At 42.8% G+C, this 19,523-nt stretch overlaps 1 protein-coding gene across 3 annotated transcripts; it reads left to right on the top strand.

The window, feature by feature from the left end:
* The first annotated feature begins 1,167 nt into the window (after positions 1-1,167).
* Positions 1,168-18,032, top strand: AGT (angiotensinogen). Of its 3 annotated transcripts, none has more exons than XM_024213809.3 (5): positions 1,168-1,241; positions 6,075-6,891; positions 14,533-14,800; positions 15,512-15,656; positions 17,420-18,032. In XM_024213809.3, the coding sequence occupies exons 2-5, from the start codon at positions 6,099-6,101 to the stop codon at positions 17,606-17,608; spliced, it is 1,395 nt and encodes a 464-aa protein (XP_024069577.2). In that variant the 5' UTR covers positions 1,168-1,241; positions 6,075-6,098; the 3' UTR covers positions 17,609-18,032. The 3 variants fall into 3 exon arrangements, with proteins under 3 accessions (XP_024069577.2, XP_024069576.2, XP_024069575.2); XM_024213808.3 differs by lacking the exon at positions 1,168-1,241 and adding an exon at positions 1,852-2,116; XM_024213807.3 differs by lacking the exon at positions 1,168-1,241 and adding an exon at positions 1,854-2,111.
* The last annotated feature ends 1,491 nt before the right edge of the window (positions 18,033-19,523 follow it).

Below are 19,523 nucleotides of genomic sequence, written 5' to 3'. Positions count from 1 at the left end.
CTACCACCTCTCTCTCTGGAGTCCATATTGTTGGATATCTTAAATGAAAGATGGTAAAAAGATTATTTTCTTTTGAAGGCAAAAGGTCTATCTTTAGGCCTGTATTAATTTCCAAAACCTGTACAGTGGAACCTCTTAAAACTAAGCCTCTTATTCACAGAACAAAGCAGAGGTTCACTACACTCAGACTTGTTATTTGCATATTGCTATGCACTGAAAAAAATTTTTTACAGTCACTCTGCTTCATTATAAAGAGAGTTTCAATACATCTGGGTTAACTATACATGGATCCATAGTCTCCTTAGGTGGGTCAGGAGTGTGTTAACTTATTCTGTGGAGAGGGACAAATTCCAGTTTGAAGGATGAGCTGTTGGCCAAGCCAACAAAGGTAGAACCATTATTACCCTCCAGCCACAGCAGCAACCTTCAGAATAATTCTTAGCATAACTTCACTGAAGAAAAGAGATTTACAGCAACAATTCATGTGTTTCCTTCATTTTTTAACTCAGAAAAGTCTCAATGCAAAATTAGGGAGGGTGGGAAGCCAAATTGAACAAAACTGAATACATTATTTACATTTATTTCTGTGTAAAGGGAAAGTGCTTGAATTTCCCTCAGCCCTATCCAGAACTTTCCTCATCATCCCAGACACTTATTCAGAGTGCAGACTGTCCTTGGCAAAGGAGTAGCCTACATCCTCGGTCTGATCAGCAGCTACAAGTGCCTGGACTAAAATGTCTTTGCATTCTCTGTATCTAATATTTACCTTTTAGCTAGCTGTCAGGTTAATGTCTCTCTGTTAGGGTTAACATTTATGAAGAGTATTTGATAACATTTGCACACTGAGATTGGTTCATCTGACAGCAACGATTCCATGTTGGCACGGCAGGGCAGTAAGAATACCTGGCAAAGACTGATTTAATTTCAATATTGCCAAAGAGATGAGAAAGTAGGACACAGTGGAAATAATGGCTGTGAAGCTGATGAAATCAGCTCTTCAGTGAAGAAGAGCAAATAGTGGCTGAAGGGGGCAATGAGGATTAATAACAAATGGAAAAACACAGCAATATATCCCAGAACATTTTGAACAGAAATCAGATAAGAGGGGAAAGCTAATGTGTAACCCGGATTAGGCAATGGTGGGAATAATATAGGAAGCAAATAATCATCTTGAAATCAGACACGAAGCGTGGGAAACCAGACTGGGATCCTCTGCACTGACTTGTGAGCAGGTTTGAGAGGTGTGTGCTTTCTGTGTACCCTTCAAGTGGCTGTCACCAGGTGGGATTAATTGGGAAACAAGCCTATCCCTTTGTCTTTGTGTGTACAACCAGTGTCTTAGGGAGGGAAAAGCAAACAACTTCCTAGAGTTCCTAATGGCTGCACAGGTTGCAGTCAGAGTTCTGCCTGAGGTAGAATTCTGCCACCTCTATCTCTGGAGTCTATATTGCTGGATGGCCTAAAATGAAAGATGGGAAAGAGATTCTTTTCTTCTGAAAGCCCAAGTTCTATCACTAGGCCTGTATTAATTTCCAAAACCATGGCAACCCTACTCTAGTGCAGATAAAACCTGACAAAGGGCCCACATCTAATTATTAGAAGAATGACTTTACAGGCTAGCTTTAAAAATGGTTTAAAAGTCACACCCTAATGGAGTTACTCCAGGAATAAATTTGGTCCTAAATGTAGCAATGTATCTGTAGTCAGCAGGGAAGGGAAAGGGGTGAAAGGTTACAAGAACATGAGCTGGCTTTTTATCTGGCATTACTACAGGTCCATATGCATAACAGAAAGTCACAGGCCAGACCAGTGAACGTGTAACAGAAGACTATGCTATGCTTGGTTAAAGGTTGTGTATTGATCTGTAAACCCGCCAATAGGTCTAGTGTTCAGCCATGCTCATGTTTCATCTGGTCCCATCTGGTCTGATCTAGCCTCCACTCACCCCTCCACTTGGTGATGCAATGTAGCTCTGTGGAACGGCACTGAAGACAGCACTGGAAAGGGTTTTCCCTTTCGAAAAGGCATAAATGTGCCAGCAGTCATGGTAGAGTGCTTCACATACAACAGGTGCTGAGAGGAGCCGGGTTTGCGGAAGATACCATAAGAGGGTAAGGTGAGACTAAGGACAAAGGCTAGCAAACCTGTTGATTGAATAGATGGTTTTGCTTTGAATGTTAATTTTTAAATGACTTTTTAGCACCGGTGAAAGGTTCTGGACTGGCATCCCCAGAGAGTGAAATCTTCTCTTTCAGATACAGGCACAGCCTCGGTGGTCATCTGGAAGAAGTAATGCTATGGATTTGGCTGCACTAGGAAACTGTCCTGCTGGTAACAAGGGTGGCCAGCAATGGATCTATGACAAACTGGGAGAATGTCTGTACTATTTTTTATGAATATTGAGTGTGACTGTCTCCCTGTTCAGTTTGGTACAGTTACCTGCCTGAATGCAGAGTTAAAATCAAAGGAGGCTGTAAAGGGGGGTGGGTAAGGAACCCAGGAAACGTGAAACAACCCCACAGACAAGACAGCCTCTCCAGGTATGTCTACTCAGTAAGTGAACACTCACGGCTGGCCCGGGTCAGCTGCCGTGGGTTTGGGTTGCAGTGCTGTAAAATTGCTGTGTAGATGTCCAGGCTCAAGCTGGAGCCCAGCCACTGGGATCTTCCCCCTTCGCGGGGTCCCAGAGCCCCAGCTTCAGCTTGAGCCCGAATGTCTACACAAGAATTTTACAGCCCTTGAGCCCCATGAACCTGAGTCAGCTGACTGGGACCAGCTGTGGCTGTGCTGAGGGGCTTTTATTCCAGTGTGGACGTACCCTCAACTATGCAGCTTCAAAGGATTTAAGGTAACAATAGCTGGCTCCATTCAGAGTAAATTGGGGTACCTTCCCCAAGGCTAAGCCTGGATCAAAGGAGACAAAAAAAAAACCCCTGAAAGGCATTAGAAAATGGAGGGGGTTTTGGATGAGTGAGAGAGGCTGGCTGGCCAGGATGTGCCAGTGAAAAGGCTGACAGAGAGACAGAGGGAAGACTGCAAGAAGCATAGGTTGCTTCTCCCAAGTCAGAGCCACCTAAGCTACAGATAAAGAGAGAGGTTCAACTTAGATAAGGGCATATATGTCAGGCCTCTATGTTCGTATAAACCCACTTCTTTAAGAGCTGTGTACCTTTGGGGCAAAATAAATCAGGCTTTGTATTGAAGAAGTTGTTTCTCTCTCACTGTAAGCACATGTTGGCACAGGCTCCCACTGAGATTCCCTGGCAGGGTCCAAGGACAGCTGGACCTAGAATTAGACATGATTAGTATCAGGGCCTATAACTCAGGCCCTGTTCTGAGAATGGATGGATTGCAGAATTCCAGTCCAGGAGAAGCCTGCTGTGTGTGGGGGGTGCACCTGGAAAGATGCCGAGAAGGGACACAGTACAGCTAGCCTGGTAATCACATGCCCCAAGGCAGAAGACAGTTTCACTGCTAGTGTAGATGGAACAAAATCCTTTTCACCATGGGAAAGGATTCTTAAAACTTGGTTTCTAATGGGCCAAATGGACTAGGGATGGAATTGCAGTGCCCTTTAATTCTTGGCCTTTCTGTTGCAATTGCCTACTGATCACCTGGGAAATGCTAAAGAGACAATCTGGCTGGAAATACATTCAGCACAGCTGGAGGAGTAGCTATGCCTTTTATGAGAAGAGGAGCAGGAAAGCATCTTGCTCAGTTTAGTCGCAAGCAGTCTGCTATAATTTACTAAATAATCCCAACATAGATTTGATGCCTTAGAGATTTAGCTGCATCTTGATCGAAACTCTAGGATGGGAAGTTTGCTTTGAGCACCACCAACGGATTTAAGCCAAAAGCTGCTGCTGAAGGAAGGGAGGAAATGTTGTAGTGCTGAGTGCTGAAGGCCGTGACTGGACTAATAAAGGAGGTAGTATGCTAGCTAAATAGGGAGAATAGGGAGAAAGAATAGATCTGTAGTTTAGGCATAGAACTGGGAGTCAATAAAGCTGGGTTCTATTCCAGTCCTCTTCCCCAGACTTGCGTGACCTTGAATAAGTCCCTTAGGGCCTGATTTTCAGTAAGTAGGCAGGTGTGCAAATTTCCAGCTACTCTATTGTACATGAGCAAATCTCCAGCTTGCACACATGTCTCTAGAGAGGTGTACACAACTGGGGATTTAAATGTACATGTTAGTGTGCAGGCAGACCTGGTAGTGCATCTATCTAATGGTGTGAATTTTAGTTCGTAGTTAATCTCTCTGTGCCTCAATCTTCCCATCTGTAAAATGGGGTAATACCTCAGACAGGTGCTGGGAGGTTTCCAGCATTACTAACTGTAAAGCACTTTGAGATCCTCAGCTGTAGTGCCTTCCATCTGGACAATGGGGTATCATAAATCATGCCATGAAAGTGCCTGCCACCCAGAGAATGTATCCAAATCACACCACCACCAATCAGTGTAAACAATGAGCACCAAGAAGGAAGGTGGTGAAAAGGAACAGAGCCCATTGCAGACAGTGTTGCTAAGGCACTTCTCAACAGGCTCAGTCAGACTGCCAGATTCACAGCAGCTGCCAGTCAGACCTTCTACAACTACCAAAGAAGAGCAGAGCTGAAAACTGAGCCTGTTTTCTCATCTTGCACCATTCATGAGCCCTGCAGAGCCAGGAAAGGGCTAGAAGAGGGGCCCAATTCTGATACCCATGCTCATGTTAATAATAATATATAGAGAGATACCTATCTCATAGAACTGGAAGGGACCCTGAAAGGTCATCGAGTCCAGCCCCCTGCCTTCACTAGCAGGACCAAATACTGATTTTTGCCCCAGATCCCTAAGTGGCCCCCTCAAGGATTGAACTCACAATCTTGGGTTTAGCAGGCCAATGCTCAAACCACTGAGCTATAATAAGTTGTATTATACCCCATAAGTGGTTCTACTGAAATCAGCAGAACCACTTATGGCGTAAGGCACTGATCATTGTGATGAAAGGTGTCAGAATCTGGCCCTAAATAAAAACATTTTGAAGTACGATGGATGTTACTATCTTGCAAATTCACAAATTATGACACCTTTTAATATGAAACATGCAGGTTTCCAATCCACAGCTTCAAATTTAAAGACGACACTCCAAAAATTCAGAAACAGGCAAAATTTGGTATATCAGTAAAGATAATTAGAACATGCAAAATCTGTAAGAACACATCAGTATTGGGTACGCATGTGTCTCTCTCGCCATGGATAGTCTCAGAAATCCAGAGTGAACTCACACAGTGAAATATGATTTCTAGTGAAGTAAAATGAGAGTTGAAAATTGTCTCAGTACAAGATGGAAATTGCTAATCCAGTATAGCAAACGTTGTTCATGACTTCTAGAACAGCAATTGTTATAGGGAAGTAATGTGGAAAAAAATATCCCAACATCTGCTAATGCTGAAGTTTCCACGAAAGGAGGGAGAGAGGTAGAGAGAACACAACGCATGTCAGAGACAACATGTGAGAATTACTGAGTGTTTGTACTGCATTTTGAAAATAAGTGCTAAGTACTATGATGATTAGATACACAGAGGAGAAAGATGGCATAGTGCTGGTGGGGTGGGGGGCAGCAGGGTGGGAGTTCAGAGACCTGGCTTCAATTCCCTGCTCTGCCACAGACTTCTGTATAAGCTTGGGCAAGTCACAATCTCTCAGTGCCTCAGTTGTCCATCTGTGAAAGGGGGTTAATCGCACTTCCTTACCTCACAGGGATGTTATGAAGATATGCACATTGAAATGAGAGGCACTCAGATGCTATGTGCCTGGGGGCTATAGAGTACCAGTGACACACACTGGGGGTGGGAACTTCAAGAGCACCCAGCATTTGCTCCCATTTTGCTCAATGGATATTTTACCATTGTTTTCAGTCAGAGCAGAGTTAGGCCAATACTAAACCCTTTTGAAAACTCCCACCTGTCTGATTTCCTGCCTCTGAGGAAAAGCAATATTAACATCTCACACTGCCCGTGAGAGGAACAAAGTAAACGGCATGTTAATTAGCTAACCCTTCCCCCCCCCCTTTTTTTTTTTTTTTTAAACAGACTTTGCTGAAATTGTTCTTCAACATGAATCCAGGAGTGAGCCTCCTGTGTTTCTTCCTGTGCCTGAGCACCGTAGTGTGTGACCGGGTCTACGTCCACCCCTTCCATCTGTTTTCCTACAACAAAAGCAGCTGCGAGAAGCTGGACAACTTGACGCAGGAGGAGAAAATGTTTGTCCCCATTTCCATTGAGTCCCAAACCATCCCTGCCTACGAAGAGAACCTGAAAGACAAAACCAAACTGGGAACACAAAGCTCGGATACCAAGCGTGACCAAAGGCTGAGCTACTTGAAAGACCTAGTGCATGTTCTCGGTATGCGCTTCTATGGCGCGCTGAAGGAAACGCTGAAGGGTGAAAACATTCTCCTGTCACCTACCAATCTCTACAGGTCTTTGTTGTCGTTCTACTTAGGGGCCTCTGAACAGACAGCAACTGATTTACAGAACTTCTTGGGATTCGTTCCCCCCTCCGGTGACCCAGACTGCACCTCCAAAGTGGATGGACACAAAGTCCTTTTGACCCTGAAGACCATGGATGACCTGCTCCTCTCAAGCGGAGCTGATGATCCGCTTTTTACCAAGCTTTCCTGCCTCTTCTCTGCTCCCAGTGTGCGTTTATCCGAATCACTCGTGCACAGCCTGGCCCCTTCTGCCGATTATTTCTATGCCCGAGCTGTTGACTTTACGAACCCAAGTCAGGCAGCAGAATTAATCGAAAGCTTTGTGAAGGGCAAAGATGTCAGCAGAACCCAGAATGTACTGACAAACATAGACCCTTCTACCACCCTGCTGTTTGTGACTTACATTCAGTTTAAAGGTAAGAACAACGAGCATGAATTTCAATGGCAATCTCAGGGGGGCAGCTAATGACCTCAGATTCATCTGTTTCTGCAAGCCAGCACATTCTGTGCCTCGCAGCTCTACCACCTTGGGGTTTGCTTTCTTAGGTTAAGCAGGATCAGGCCTGATCAGCAGCTAGATGACCTCAGCTGGAAACCTAGCGTGCTGCAAGATGTGGCCTTAGTACTGCACTTAATAAATAATAGCAGCCGTACTGTTTGTATTGTTGGTAGAGCAAGTTCTTCTTTGTGCTCGGCGCTGTACAAAAAATAGTCACTATCCCTCAAAGAGCTTATGGTCTAAATAGACAAGGCAAAGGGTGGGGAAAAGGAAGTATTACAATCCCCCTGTTACAGATGTGAAACCACATTTAAAGTAAGTGACTTGCCCAGAGTCACACAGGAAGTCTGTCTCAGAAACTGAGCCCAGATCTCCCGAGTCCCACTCCTGTGCCTTAACCACAAGGTCATCCTTCTCCCCTGGTGCATAGGCCATCAGTGCCCCATCTACAGACAGACTGTGACAGGCAACATTTGTCAGCCAGCCACAGAGTCATTGCCATGCGTAATGGGGACTGAGGGGAGAATGGAGGGAGATTTCCTCTGACTAGTTGTGTAGAGATCCATAGGTTTGGGTCCCCAGCCTATGAAACAAACCAATCATACCCACTGCCTGCCTGTTCTGCCTCTCTGCTGGCCCCAGGTGGGGCAAAGATGCTACATCAGAAACCTCCCTGAGTACTCCCAAAGTTCTAAAGTAATGGTTCCACTCCTGCACATTTCACACGGCATGGGTGGAAAGGGCTCCTGGTCTCCAAAAATGCCAGGGTATTTTTCAGAAGAGGAGGAGTTTCACAAGACTAGGAGAACTCGGCCTGATGCTCTGGCCAATTCCAACCAGGATAGTTCCTTTCTGCTTACCTAGAACTCCCCCTATAGTTCCAGTTGGATAGTTAGCCTCCACCTTCCCTTCTAAAATACTGGGGTTATGGACTGCTTCTGGCACACAGGAGCTGCTATAGTCCATCCAAGAGGTGGCTGCTCTTCAGGGGTGGATGAGCAATGGCTACGCCTACAGTCTGTTAAGGCATGTTGGGATCCTTGAAATTGAATGCCTCCACTTCCATACAGCCTCTCTCATGAGAGTCATGCACTACTACTGGGACAACAGTCAGGAACCAAATAATATTAAGATTTAATTAAATGGTTATATTGGGGTCACGTTGGTGCTGATCTCCATCAATAGGCTTTTCAAAACGGGCTTGGGGCTGGCCTACTCTGCTCCTGTTGCAGTCGATCGGAGTTTGACCATGCCTTTCAATGGGAGCAGCACTCGGTGCTGAGTGCTTTGGAAAACCTCATCCTAAGTCTTTATTAAACAAGGGTGGAGAGCCCACTTTTACATTGGGTCAGTGATACCAAGGGGTCAAGTGGCTGCGACCACCAACTGTAATGACAAGAACTCTATTGTCAAATATGTTGCACAATATATTAATGGCCAAAAGAGACCAGGGAGGAATTGTGGGCTAGTGACTAAGCTAGAGCCCTGGGAGTCAGAAGAACTGGGTCCTGTTCCTGGATGTGCCACTGTCACATGTTATGACCTTGGGCGAGTCACTTAAGCTCTGTGGGTAAAATTTTCAAAAAACCCTCAGTGACAGCAGCTTAAGTCCCCCTTTCAAAAGTGCCTAAATTCCAACTGACATTCAATGAGACTTAGGCTCCTAATGGAGCTTGAGTGCTGTTGTGCCTCAGTTTCCCCACCTGTAAGCTGGAGATCAGACTTCCCTATCTCTCGTGGGTGTGATAAGCTTCAATTTTTTTAATTCTAGGGCTTGTCTACACATGAAATGCTACAATGGTACAGCTGCACCACTGTAGCACTTCAGTGTAGACCAGGGATTCGGGACCCCTCAGGGGGTCACAAGGTTATTACATGGGGGGTCGTGAGCTGTCAGCCTCCACCCCAAACCCTGCTTTGCCTCCAGCATTTATAATGGTGTTAAATATGTAAAAAAGTGTTTTTAATTTATAAGGGGGGGGGGAGGTCGCACACAGAGGCTTGCTATGTGAAAGGGGTCACCAGTACAAAAGTTTGAGAACCACTGGTGTAGACACTCCCTATGCCAATGGGAGGGGTTCTCACATCAGCATAGGTAATCCACCTCCCTAAGAGGCAGTAGCCAGGTGGACAGAAGAATTAGACCTAGCGCTCTCTACACCAGGGCTTAGGTAAATTTAACTATGTTGTTCAGGGATGTGGATTTTTCACACCCCTGAGGAACGTAGCTGAGTCGACCTAACTTTTTAGGATGAACCAGGCCTCAGTAAACTAATTTGAGCTCCTCGGATGAAAGGCGCTGGCTTTTCGAGGCAGTAAGCTTATCTTCAGACTCGTCTATAAGGTGCTTGGCTCAGTGTTGGTGCTGTAGAAATAACAGGTACACCTCTACCTCGATATAACGCTGTCCTTGGGAGCCAAAAAAATCTTACCACGTTATAGGTGAAACCGCGTTATACTGAACTTGCTTTGATCCACCGGAGTGCGCAGCCCCACCCCCCCGGAGCACGGCTTTACCGCGTTATATCCGAATTCGTGTTATATTGGGTCGCGTTATATCGAGGTAGCGGTGTATTATCATGAGATGACTCTTTACCTTTTAACTTTGCTGTGAGCTGGGCACAACCAGAGCGGGTAGCGTTTTCTATAACAAAGCTATTTCTTTGGATCGCCTTCCCCTGTGTTTGAAACTCACCGTTTGATTTAGGAATGTACGTGTGTCATGTCTCTCTGCTTCACCGGTCTAGCTCTGTTTCGTCTGCTCTCTTAGGAGGAGGATGCACACACACGTGCCACAGACTCCACATGGGGGCTGGAGAAAAGCAGTTCAGACATGGGGGAATTAGAAAATAACGATTGCTGCAGCCCATCCCTACTGTTCAGCAGATCTTGCTTGGCTCTTCTGTTTACTGAAGAGCAGCCATGTTAGCTTACGCTTACAAGCTTCACATTTTCTCCCAGTAAACGCAGGAAAGGAAAATATATCAAATTCTTCTAGGTTATATTCCATGTGATCATAAGATATTACCCATAGTCATGGGACTGTCTAGATGGTAGTGACCCAATTAGAAACCAAGGTTTCACTATTCTAGACCTCCAAGTTGTAACCCACTTATATATAGTGATTTTAAATAAAGACTGAGCCCCTCTCCACATTACAGAATGCATTGTGGTATAACCACCATGTTCCTAAAGGGACTGTCAAGCATAGTACAGCCACAACAAAAGGGAACAAGAACCATCTTTGAATTCCTTGCAGGCCACACTTGATTAAACACATAATTTATTGGGGGGGAGGTCTTAGAAAATGTTTTTTCAAAGTTGCAAAAAGAACTAATTAAAAATCAACGTGAGAATCATAGAATATTGGGGTTGGAAGGGACCTCAGGAGGTCATCTAGTCCAACCCCCTGCTCAAAGCAGGACCAATCACCAACTAAATTTATTTATTTATTTAAATCCCCAAATGGCCCCCTCAAGGACTGAACTCACAACCCTGGGTTTAGCAGGCCAATCCTAGAATAGCACAGTCAGATGATAGGGCTGGGCAAAAATTTTCCACATCCAGACTGTTTTTCAGTGGAACATTTTCCACAGAAAGTCTAAATTTTCTGCAAAAAACAGACACTTAATTGAAAACCCCAAAACATTGGTTTTCAATGGAAAATGCTTGGTTTTTTGACAAAAGGTCAACATTTTCCCCAGAATAGAAAGCCATTTTCTGACCTGCTCTACTACATGGGTGCAAAAATTGTGTTACTAAGTATGGGAAATATTACTTGAAGCATAGATGAACAATGGTTCTCTCTTGGTGGTGGTGCGGTGGGGTGTGTGTGTGTGTGTGTGTGTGTCCAGAGTTCTCTCCTAGCTTGTCAGCCTAGAGTTTCAGCATGTTTCTGCTAGACTCTATGCCTTTCTCCCTCCCTTCTCTTGTCCTTCTTGATATAGGCCTCCTTCCTTTGATAAAGCAGTGTAAAGGTTACACAAAGCCAGTGACTTGACACTAGTTGAGTCTCAGTAAAAAAAAGCATTTCTTTCAGTTGTCCAGCTAAGATGATCTTTTCCTATTATACAGGCACTCCCGTCTTTCTTTCTTTTTTTCGTTTCCTATTACAAGAAAAAAGCACTTTAATATGGCTAAATGTAAATGTATATATAGAACAACAGAGAATGCAGGCTATACTTACAGGATGGGGGATTCTATCCTGGGAAGCAGTGAGGGATAGCTCAGTGGTTTGAGCATTGGCCTGCTAAACCCAGGGTTGTGAGCTCAATCCTTGAGGGGGCCACTTAGGGATCTGGGGCAAAATCAGTACTTGGTCCTGCCTAGTGAAGGCAGCGGGCTGGACTTGATGACCTTTCAAGGTCCCTTCCAGTTCTAGGAGATATCTCCATTAATTAACTCTGAAAAAGATTTGGGGTTCATGGTGAATAATCAGCTGAATATGAGCTCCCAGTGTGATGCTCTAGCCAAAAGGGCTAATGTGATCCTTGGATGCATAAACAGATGAATCTTGAATAGGAGTAGAGAGGTTATTTTACCTTTGTATTTGGCACCAGTGCGACTGCTGCTGGAATAGTGTGTCCACTTCTGCTACCCACAATTCAAGAAGGATGTTGATAAATTGGATAGGGTTCAGAAAACAGCCACGAGAATGATAAAAGGATTAGAATATCTGACATACCGGTAGTGATAAACTAAATAGAGCTCCTTGAGTCTAACAAAGAAGGTTAAAGGTTGATTTGATCAGTCTAAGGCTAGGTCTACACTACAGCGGACTTCCGACCTAAGATACGCAACTTCAGCTACGTGAATACCGTAGCTGAAGTTGCGTATTTTAGGTCGGCTTACCTGGCGGTGAGGACGCGGGAAAGTCGACCGCTGCCGCGCTGCCGCCGACTCCGCTACCGCCTCTTGTCGAGGTGGATTTCCGGAGTCGACGGTAGAGCCATCAGGGATCGATTTTACCGCGTCCTCACGAGACGCGGTAAGTCGATCCCCGATAAACCGATTGCTACCCGCCGGATCGGCGGGTAGTGAAGACGTAGCCTAAGTAACTAGGTGGGGAACAAGTATTTAACAATGGGCTCTTCAATCTAGCAGAGAAAGGTAACATCATTCAATAGCTGAAAGTTGAAGCTAGACAAATTCAGACTGGAAATAAGGAATAATTTAGAATAGTGAATAATTAACCAATAAAACAGTTTACCAAGGGCTGTGCTGGATTCTCCATCACTAACCATTTTTAAATCAAGATGGGATGTTTGTCTAAAAGATAAGCTTTAGGAATTATTCTGGGGAAGTTCTATGGCCAGTGCTCTACAGGAGGTCAGACTAGATGATCACAGTGGTCCATTCTGGACTTGGAATTTATGAATACTGTGTGTATTTAATTAAAGGTTATTTCCCACTCACTCCTGCTGACTATAATGATGTGACAAATGGGCTGGCAAAGTCTCAGTAGCTTGGTGATTGCCTTCAATATTTTTGGAGGGTGAATATTTCATTACCAGGAAAATGGGGATAGCTCCCTTCACACACTAATATTATTCAAAAGACCTAATAGAAACATAGTCTGATTTACAAAACAGTTGGCCAGATACTTAGCTGGGGAAATCTGTGTAGTCAATGGAACTGTGCAGATTTACAGTTGCTGAGGATCTGGCCCACCAAATGGTAATGAGGTTGACCCTTCACCCAAAGTCCATGGCAAAGCTCTCGGAGATGTCAGTGATGCAAAATCAGACTCAAAATTAACTATAGCAACTAGTACTGATATTGCAGAGGCAGCACAGTGTCATAGTCATGCTGATTTGTTTGCCAAACCAAGGACTTTTCACTGGCAGTATTTAGCAAAATAACGTATCACCAGCAAGTGAAGTTCCTCAACTGTGTTTAGGGTTCAAATTGCAGACCTTTAGCAACCAAGGTTTGTGTTTAATAATCTCAGTGAGATTAGCTCTCTGATCAGAGCGAGGTGACTCAAAGTGAGAGTTATGTTTATTTAATAGGATCATAGGAAGTGTACTGGAGCAGACCTGATGTCCAGCTAATCTAGTGTCCTGGCTCTGACAGAGGGCAGTACTAGCTGCCTCGGAAGAAGGAAAAAGAATTCCTACAGGAGGCAGCTATGGGATAACCTGCCACTTCCCCCGCCCCCTTGGGGAAAATTTCCTCCTAACCCAAAATAGCTAGAGGTTGGTTTAAGGTATGGCCTGAAGTGTGAGGGTTCCACAACTCCTTAAAAACATATTTACTTTTACAATGCTGGATATGCTTGTTTTCCATATAAATGTCCAATTTGTTTTTGAATACTGCTGTAGTCATGGCCTCTAATATCATGTGACAATGAGTTCCACAGGCTACGTTTTACAATGTATGAAAAAAATATTTCCTTTTATTAATTTTAAAGTTGCTTCCTTTTCTTTTCAGTTTATGTCCCCTTATTCTTAAATTATGAGGAGAGGTGAATAGCTGTGGCCAATATACCTTCTCTCCCCTTCATTATTATGTATACTTCTTTCATGTATCTTATCCGTTTCTTCTTTAAGGTGAGGTAATATTGTGCATAATACCCTTCTCATGCAAGCGTGTTTCAGAGGGAAGAATTTCTGTACTGTAATGTACTTAGTGTGTACATTTCATGTGCTAACAGTAGCCTCATTTTCCATATTTATTATTCATAACATATTTGACACTAAAACCATTGATACATCTAGGCTTGGAAGGACTAGATTATTGGTAAATGTCAAGTTCATCATGCACTCACAAACTGATGAAAAAATTGTTTAATAGATCATAAAAATTTAGAGGTAGGCAAATTAAAAAACACGCTGCTTGAGAATTTAATAGAATTTGATTTAAGGATATTTACTTTGTATATTTTGACACGATGTTGAAAATTTGTGTTTTAATGGTTATAAAGCTGAAATTTTGAATCTCAACATCTACTGTCATTAAATTGTCTAACCACCACGTAATTTTCTGCAACTATGAAAACAAATTTATAAAAATAAAAAAAAAATGCTTAAAACCAAAATTTTGTGCAACTGTGAAAATTTACATAAATCAAAATAGAAAAAACTGCTAAAAACATCATTATTCATCTAAATTATTAAAAAAATTAAAATCAAATTCTGCCATGCCTAAATATATCTATTTATTGATGGAGACTAGCTCTCAGGTTAAGACAAGTCCTACTTTCCACCAATATTATGTCAATTTTTGAGTTTCTTTTTAATATTCTTTAATACAACATATTGTATACAAAATATTTGAATACAACAATAGCAAACTGTTGAATGACCACAGTAGTCCCAATAACAGTCTGATGGTTCTTTTACATATGGTGCCATAGGTACCTTAGCCTTTGCCTGAGGCCACCCCGGGTGCATTCAGCAGCACAGCATGTACACTCACAGAGTTAATATTAGGCATGTAATTCTCTTGCACAGTGTCACATTTGTATTCTCAAAAGAAAAAGTGACTCTTATAGTGATTAAATAGCGATAATACATAAATAAATTGGACCTCCTCCCTTTCTCAATCTGGTTTTCAGCCAATGTGAAGAAAGCCTCCCAACTGAAAGAGCTTCAGGAGTTCTGGACTGATTCAAGCACAAAGATCCTGGTACCTATGATGTCCGTAACTGGAACATTTCAGTACAAGAGGGATGACAGCAAGAATTTTTCAGTAATCAAAGTTCCTGTCAGTGAGAACACTTTACTCGTGCTGGTGCAGCCTGTCAACAGCAATGACCTGAACCAGATAGAGTCGGAACTTTCCTTGCATCCATCTTCTACTTGGCTGCAAAATCTGTCACCAAGGTATATTTAAATGTACAAACAATCTCACATAAGAATATAGGGATTACGAAAACAGAACAAGCCAATGGCCCATAGCTAGCCAGTTTCCTCTCTCTAACAGTGGCCAGAGCCTTCGGAGGAAGGCATAACAACCCTTCTGAAACACAACAATGCATCCGGCTGTGCAACACCATTACACCAGGGGATGATCAGTTGTCTAGAAGCATGAGGAAAGCTAGCCCTTGTATTTATCCTAGCTCGGGACAACTACGTGTGTTCTCAAGTCACAACTTTTCAACCTTATTTTGTCCCCTCCTTTTACGTGTTGATTGGAGTTTGGCTTCAATGGGGCCAAGATTTTACCCCTGCTATTTTGCCTCTTCCCAAAAAAGCAAAAAACAAACAAAAGCCTTGCTAGAACTGGTAATACAGGCCCCATCAATGGGGCTACTCATGCTTAAAGTTAAACACTTACCTAAATGCTTTAGGGCCATATTTCATTATCACTCCACCCAGAATAGTGGGCTAGTTACCCCTCAGAAACAGCACACACAGCTTCTATTGGTCTGACACACTGAAAAATGATTATTCTTGTATGCCTATACACACAACACCTCTGCTTAGCCTCCACTGGTTTTAAAATCCAACGTCATTTTATGAGTTTTCCCCCCATAGATATTGGTGGAACAATAATCATTCATACCTTTCTTTTTTTAAATATATTTTCTACAGACATATTAAATTATCTTTGCCAGAGTTAACAATACAAAGCGCGTATGACCTTCAGGAACTGCTCACGAACATGAATTTGTCTGCACTGCTGGGGAAGAAAGCAAATCTTACTAAAATAAGCGATGCCAATCTTACTGTTGGAAAGGTACAGTAATGCCATCCATATTAAGAAACACCTTCACCCATGTATTTTGTCCAACCAAATGTATGTAAATCAGCTAAAAATATAACACAACAAACAGCAAAGACAGTGGTAGTGGTGTTGGGGGTGGGGGTGGGGGAGAAGGGCCATACTGAATGGCCATACTGAATGGCCATGAACAACAAAGTAACTGCTCTGGGAACAACCCCCAGGCTGAAGTTTGTTTGCATAAACGGTTCAGACATCATCGCTACTACATGCATTAAAATAGCATCACAATCAAAAAGTCAGGTTTGAGGTCCTATTGCATAAGGCGCTGTACAAAAATATAGGGAGACAGGGTCCCTGTCGATTATAAATAATGTAATAGAACTCTAAGTTTGTTTATGAGCAGGAGCATGGTTTGACAAATGTATTCCGCTATGAATATTTCAGCAAGCTCAAACTGTAACCTCTGTAGCTGAAGGAGGGCTGTAGGTATTCGGCTGTTCAGTGCCCTCCCTGAATATTTCAAAGCCCATGGGGCACAGGAGCTGCTACCTTACCTGAAACCTGCATCTGGAACATGGACACACTAGATCAGTGTTTCTCAACCTTTTTGGGCTGGCAGCTCACTTTGGACTTAAAATTTTTTGTTTTGATCCTCCCCTCCCTAAGCCTGAGCATGGACTGAAGCATGTAACTTAGCTTCATAGGGCCCTCTGTGGTGGGGTCAATTACCCTGCTTGCCATCCCTAATGCCAGTCCTGCACTTGTGCCACCTCCCCTGCCCCCGAACCCATCCCACGACCCCCAGGTTGAGAAACGCTGCACTAGACTGTTAAGATGACAACTGTGCATCGAATCGGGATGGTCTATTTATTTTACCTTGTTTTTGTGTGTTCATTTTTCCAAGTGGCATCATTTGTATGGTTACTACAGACACACACTGCTTTTATATAGCGCTATTCATATTCAAAACACTGTACAAACATCAACTAGTCCATCTATCAACTAATTTCCATATAATCAATGGCTGATTTAATGTGTTACTAATGAATCTTCTTTCAAACCTTTAAAAGATTTATCCTTTGCAAGTTAATACCCAGGTAGATAGCTTCTGAGACCTAGCTAATTTCCAAAGTTGAGAGATGGTCACTGAGCAATGGAAGGAAAACTTCTGAATGCTGGGGTAGGTTTTTGTTGCTCCAAAAGTGCCATCCTGACTTTATATATCAAGAACCCTCTCTCACCCTGTTAACAGGCAATCAGCAGAAAGGAGGCAGCACCTGGAACTTAAGTCAGAGGTAAAGAAATAAGTCTGTGCAGAAAACCAGTGCAATGAGGTTGTCAGGAAGTGAGAGACATTGCCTATTTGGGGGCAGAAACCTAACATCCAGCCCTGAGGGGGAAGACTAGGGAGGTGGTCTTTATATTCATGAAAAGGAGAAAAGTATTCTTGGAGACAGCATGCGTGACTTTACTCCTGATTTTTCTACCTAGATGGACTGATTAGGGTGAAATCTCACCCCATCAAAGTGAATAGGATTTCTATATTTATCCCGTAGAATCAGGCTGTTTGCCAAGTTGTCTAGCTTCTTTTTTTGGTGTGAGTGCTTTATTAGAACAAACACCTCAATTATCTATAAACTGCATCTGATGTGTTTACTGCTGATCTCCATGACACTGGTTATTACGAGTAAATGAAAATACTTCATAGGCTTTCATTTATCACTTCACTTTCATGCTCTGGTGACTCCAGATTCACTTACATATTTGCTTTTCAGGTTATAAATAAGGCCCTTTTCAAACTGAAGAACGGAGATGATCTACCAGAAGACCTCTTAGAAGAAAATGAAGGCTTGCTGCCACTGGAAGTAACACTGAACAAACCGTTCCTACTAGCAGTTTATGAGAAGAATTCAAAGGCAATGGTTCTAATTGGCAGAGTAACAAACCCACTGAATGGTTTTTAAAGCCAGGGGCTGTGGGGTGGGGGGAGTGGAAAGAAGGGCAAAGGGATAGGCAAAGTATCCCATGTTTCTAATCCCCATTTCCCTCTGCTATCTATGATCCTGTTGAGCAGCTGGAGTTAGCTTTGAAGTGAAGCAGATGGTATTTCAAATACAACTTTTAAAAGATAAAATGCTAGTGATAATTGTGTATTTTCCCCCCCCCCCAATTAGTCATCCACTGAGAGGGAGAAAAACCTTTTGTCTGTCTGTTGGGAACATGATGATTCCAGTGTGAAGTTTGACTGCTTAACATAACTGGTGTTTTACTGCAGAGAATGTAAAGAAGGGGTATCTTCAGCTCTTTTATACATTTGAAAAGTTGGGTGGTTGTGTGGGAGCAGCACAGATTGTATTACAGAAGTAGTATTAAAACAATACCATGTGAGCATGCTTTTGGGATGTTTCTCTCCCCCGCCCCCTCCCCATCCGAATGGAAAATAATATGCATTTCCTAACTGTATTGGGAAGCTAAAATAAGCTTGGTTTGCATTGATGAACTGAAAGAGCAACGTTATTACACACACCTCTTTGGAAAGCCTTATTTTTCCACTAGAAAAGTTCAGATGATGATTTTTAAAACCACAAATCATTATTTATACATCTACACTGAGAGCCATTTATTATGACCTTAATGGAAGAAACTACTGTACTACTTTAATACGGCTATATATATGCTCTAATATATATATATATATATATATATATATATATATATGCTCTAATAAATTTGTTAGTCTCTAAGGTGCCACAAGTACTCCTGTTCTTTTTACTGTACTACTATTTAGGGACCAGCTCTGTAATTCTTAACTCTCATTGAGTAGTTCTAGCTCAAGCACATAGTCCTGTTGGAAGTAATTTGGGACTTGTGACATGAGTAAGTGCCACTACATACGAGTCAAGGTTGCAGAACCAAGCTCTTAGGGCCGAATCAGTCAAGTCACTGAAGTCAATAGATTCCCTGTTGGCTCTAATGGGAGTGTAATCAGGCCCTTGGATTGTAAATTTGTGGAGGTAGGGGCTGTGGATGAAATCCAGACCTACTGAAGTGAATGGGAGTTTTGCCATTGATTTCAAAGGAGCCAGGATTTCACCCCTTGTCTGACGACCTGTCTGTAGCACACACCACACTGTTGGCACTTTACAAATAGTGCTAAAATGCTCCAGAATGCAACCTTTTACACATCCTAATAGACAAGAGTAACTAATACAGCCAAATCTGGAAGGACTATGATTTCAAATGCAGTATCTATATATTTATTTGATTATGCAGTATGTATTCCAGAAGACACTAACATTTAAATACTGTGCTTGCATTTACACAAGCAACTTTTACTTTAAATATTTAAACTAGGAAAAATTCAAATAAAACATTTACAAATGGCCTTGTCAGTACTATAGTTAACGTACAGTTTATAACTGGATCCCTCATTCATTCCCACTTTTGAGATTTGCTGTAAATCTTAGATTCACATTTTACAACAGAAGTTAAGCTGTAACTTAGCACACCATGCGCACGGGCATAGATGCCAGTGTAATATAGACAACTGCCAAACTTTCAGAACTCTGGTATTGATTTAAAAACCTGTCCCTTCCCATCATCAAAGCGCAAGAGGCTTTATTTTCCTGGTGAACATTGTATTACCCCACATGCATCATTCAGCAAACAGACAGCTCTCCTAGCAGTGGTGCTAGGGAGTTCTGTAGCAAGAAAGCATTATCCACAGACAAGGAATTCCATATTGTCTGACTTCCCTGCTCTGCCCAGGTAATGCTAATGAGAGCACTTAGCAGAAGGGGAGATGCGTAGCAGTGGTCCCATGCAGTGGATGCTTAGTGAGGAGGAAAGGAGAGCACATGCACCAGAGGAAAAGGATAC

This window comes from Terrapene carolina, unplaced genomic scaffold (assembly GCF_002925995.2).
Source record: "Terrapene carolina triunguis isolate 2854851 unplaced genomic scaffold, T_m_triunguis-2.0 Scaffold85, whole genome shotgun sequence".
NCBI classification, from domain to species: Eukaryota; Metazoa; Chordata; order Testudines; family Emydidae; genus Terrapene; species Terrapene triunguis.
The sequence above is the reverse complement of the archived record's forward strand: the minus strand, read 5'-3'. Positions and strand labels throughout refer to the sequence as shown.

Excerpts from the sequence above, each read along its gene's own strand:
- AGT (XM_024213809.3), top strand. The coding sequence starts at position 6,099 with ATGAATCCAGGAGTGAGCCTCCTGTGTTTCTTCCTGTGCCTGAGCACC. Across the intron at positions 6,892-14,532 it reads GACTTACATTCAGTTTAAAG|CCAATGTGAAGAAAGCCTCC; the intron begins GTAAGAACAACG and ends TCTGGTTTTCAG. Across the intron at positions 14,801-15,511 it reads CTGCAAAATCTGTCACCAAG|ACATATTAAATTATCTTTGC; the intron begins GTATATTTAAAT and ends TATTTTCTACAG.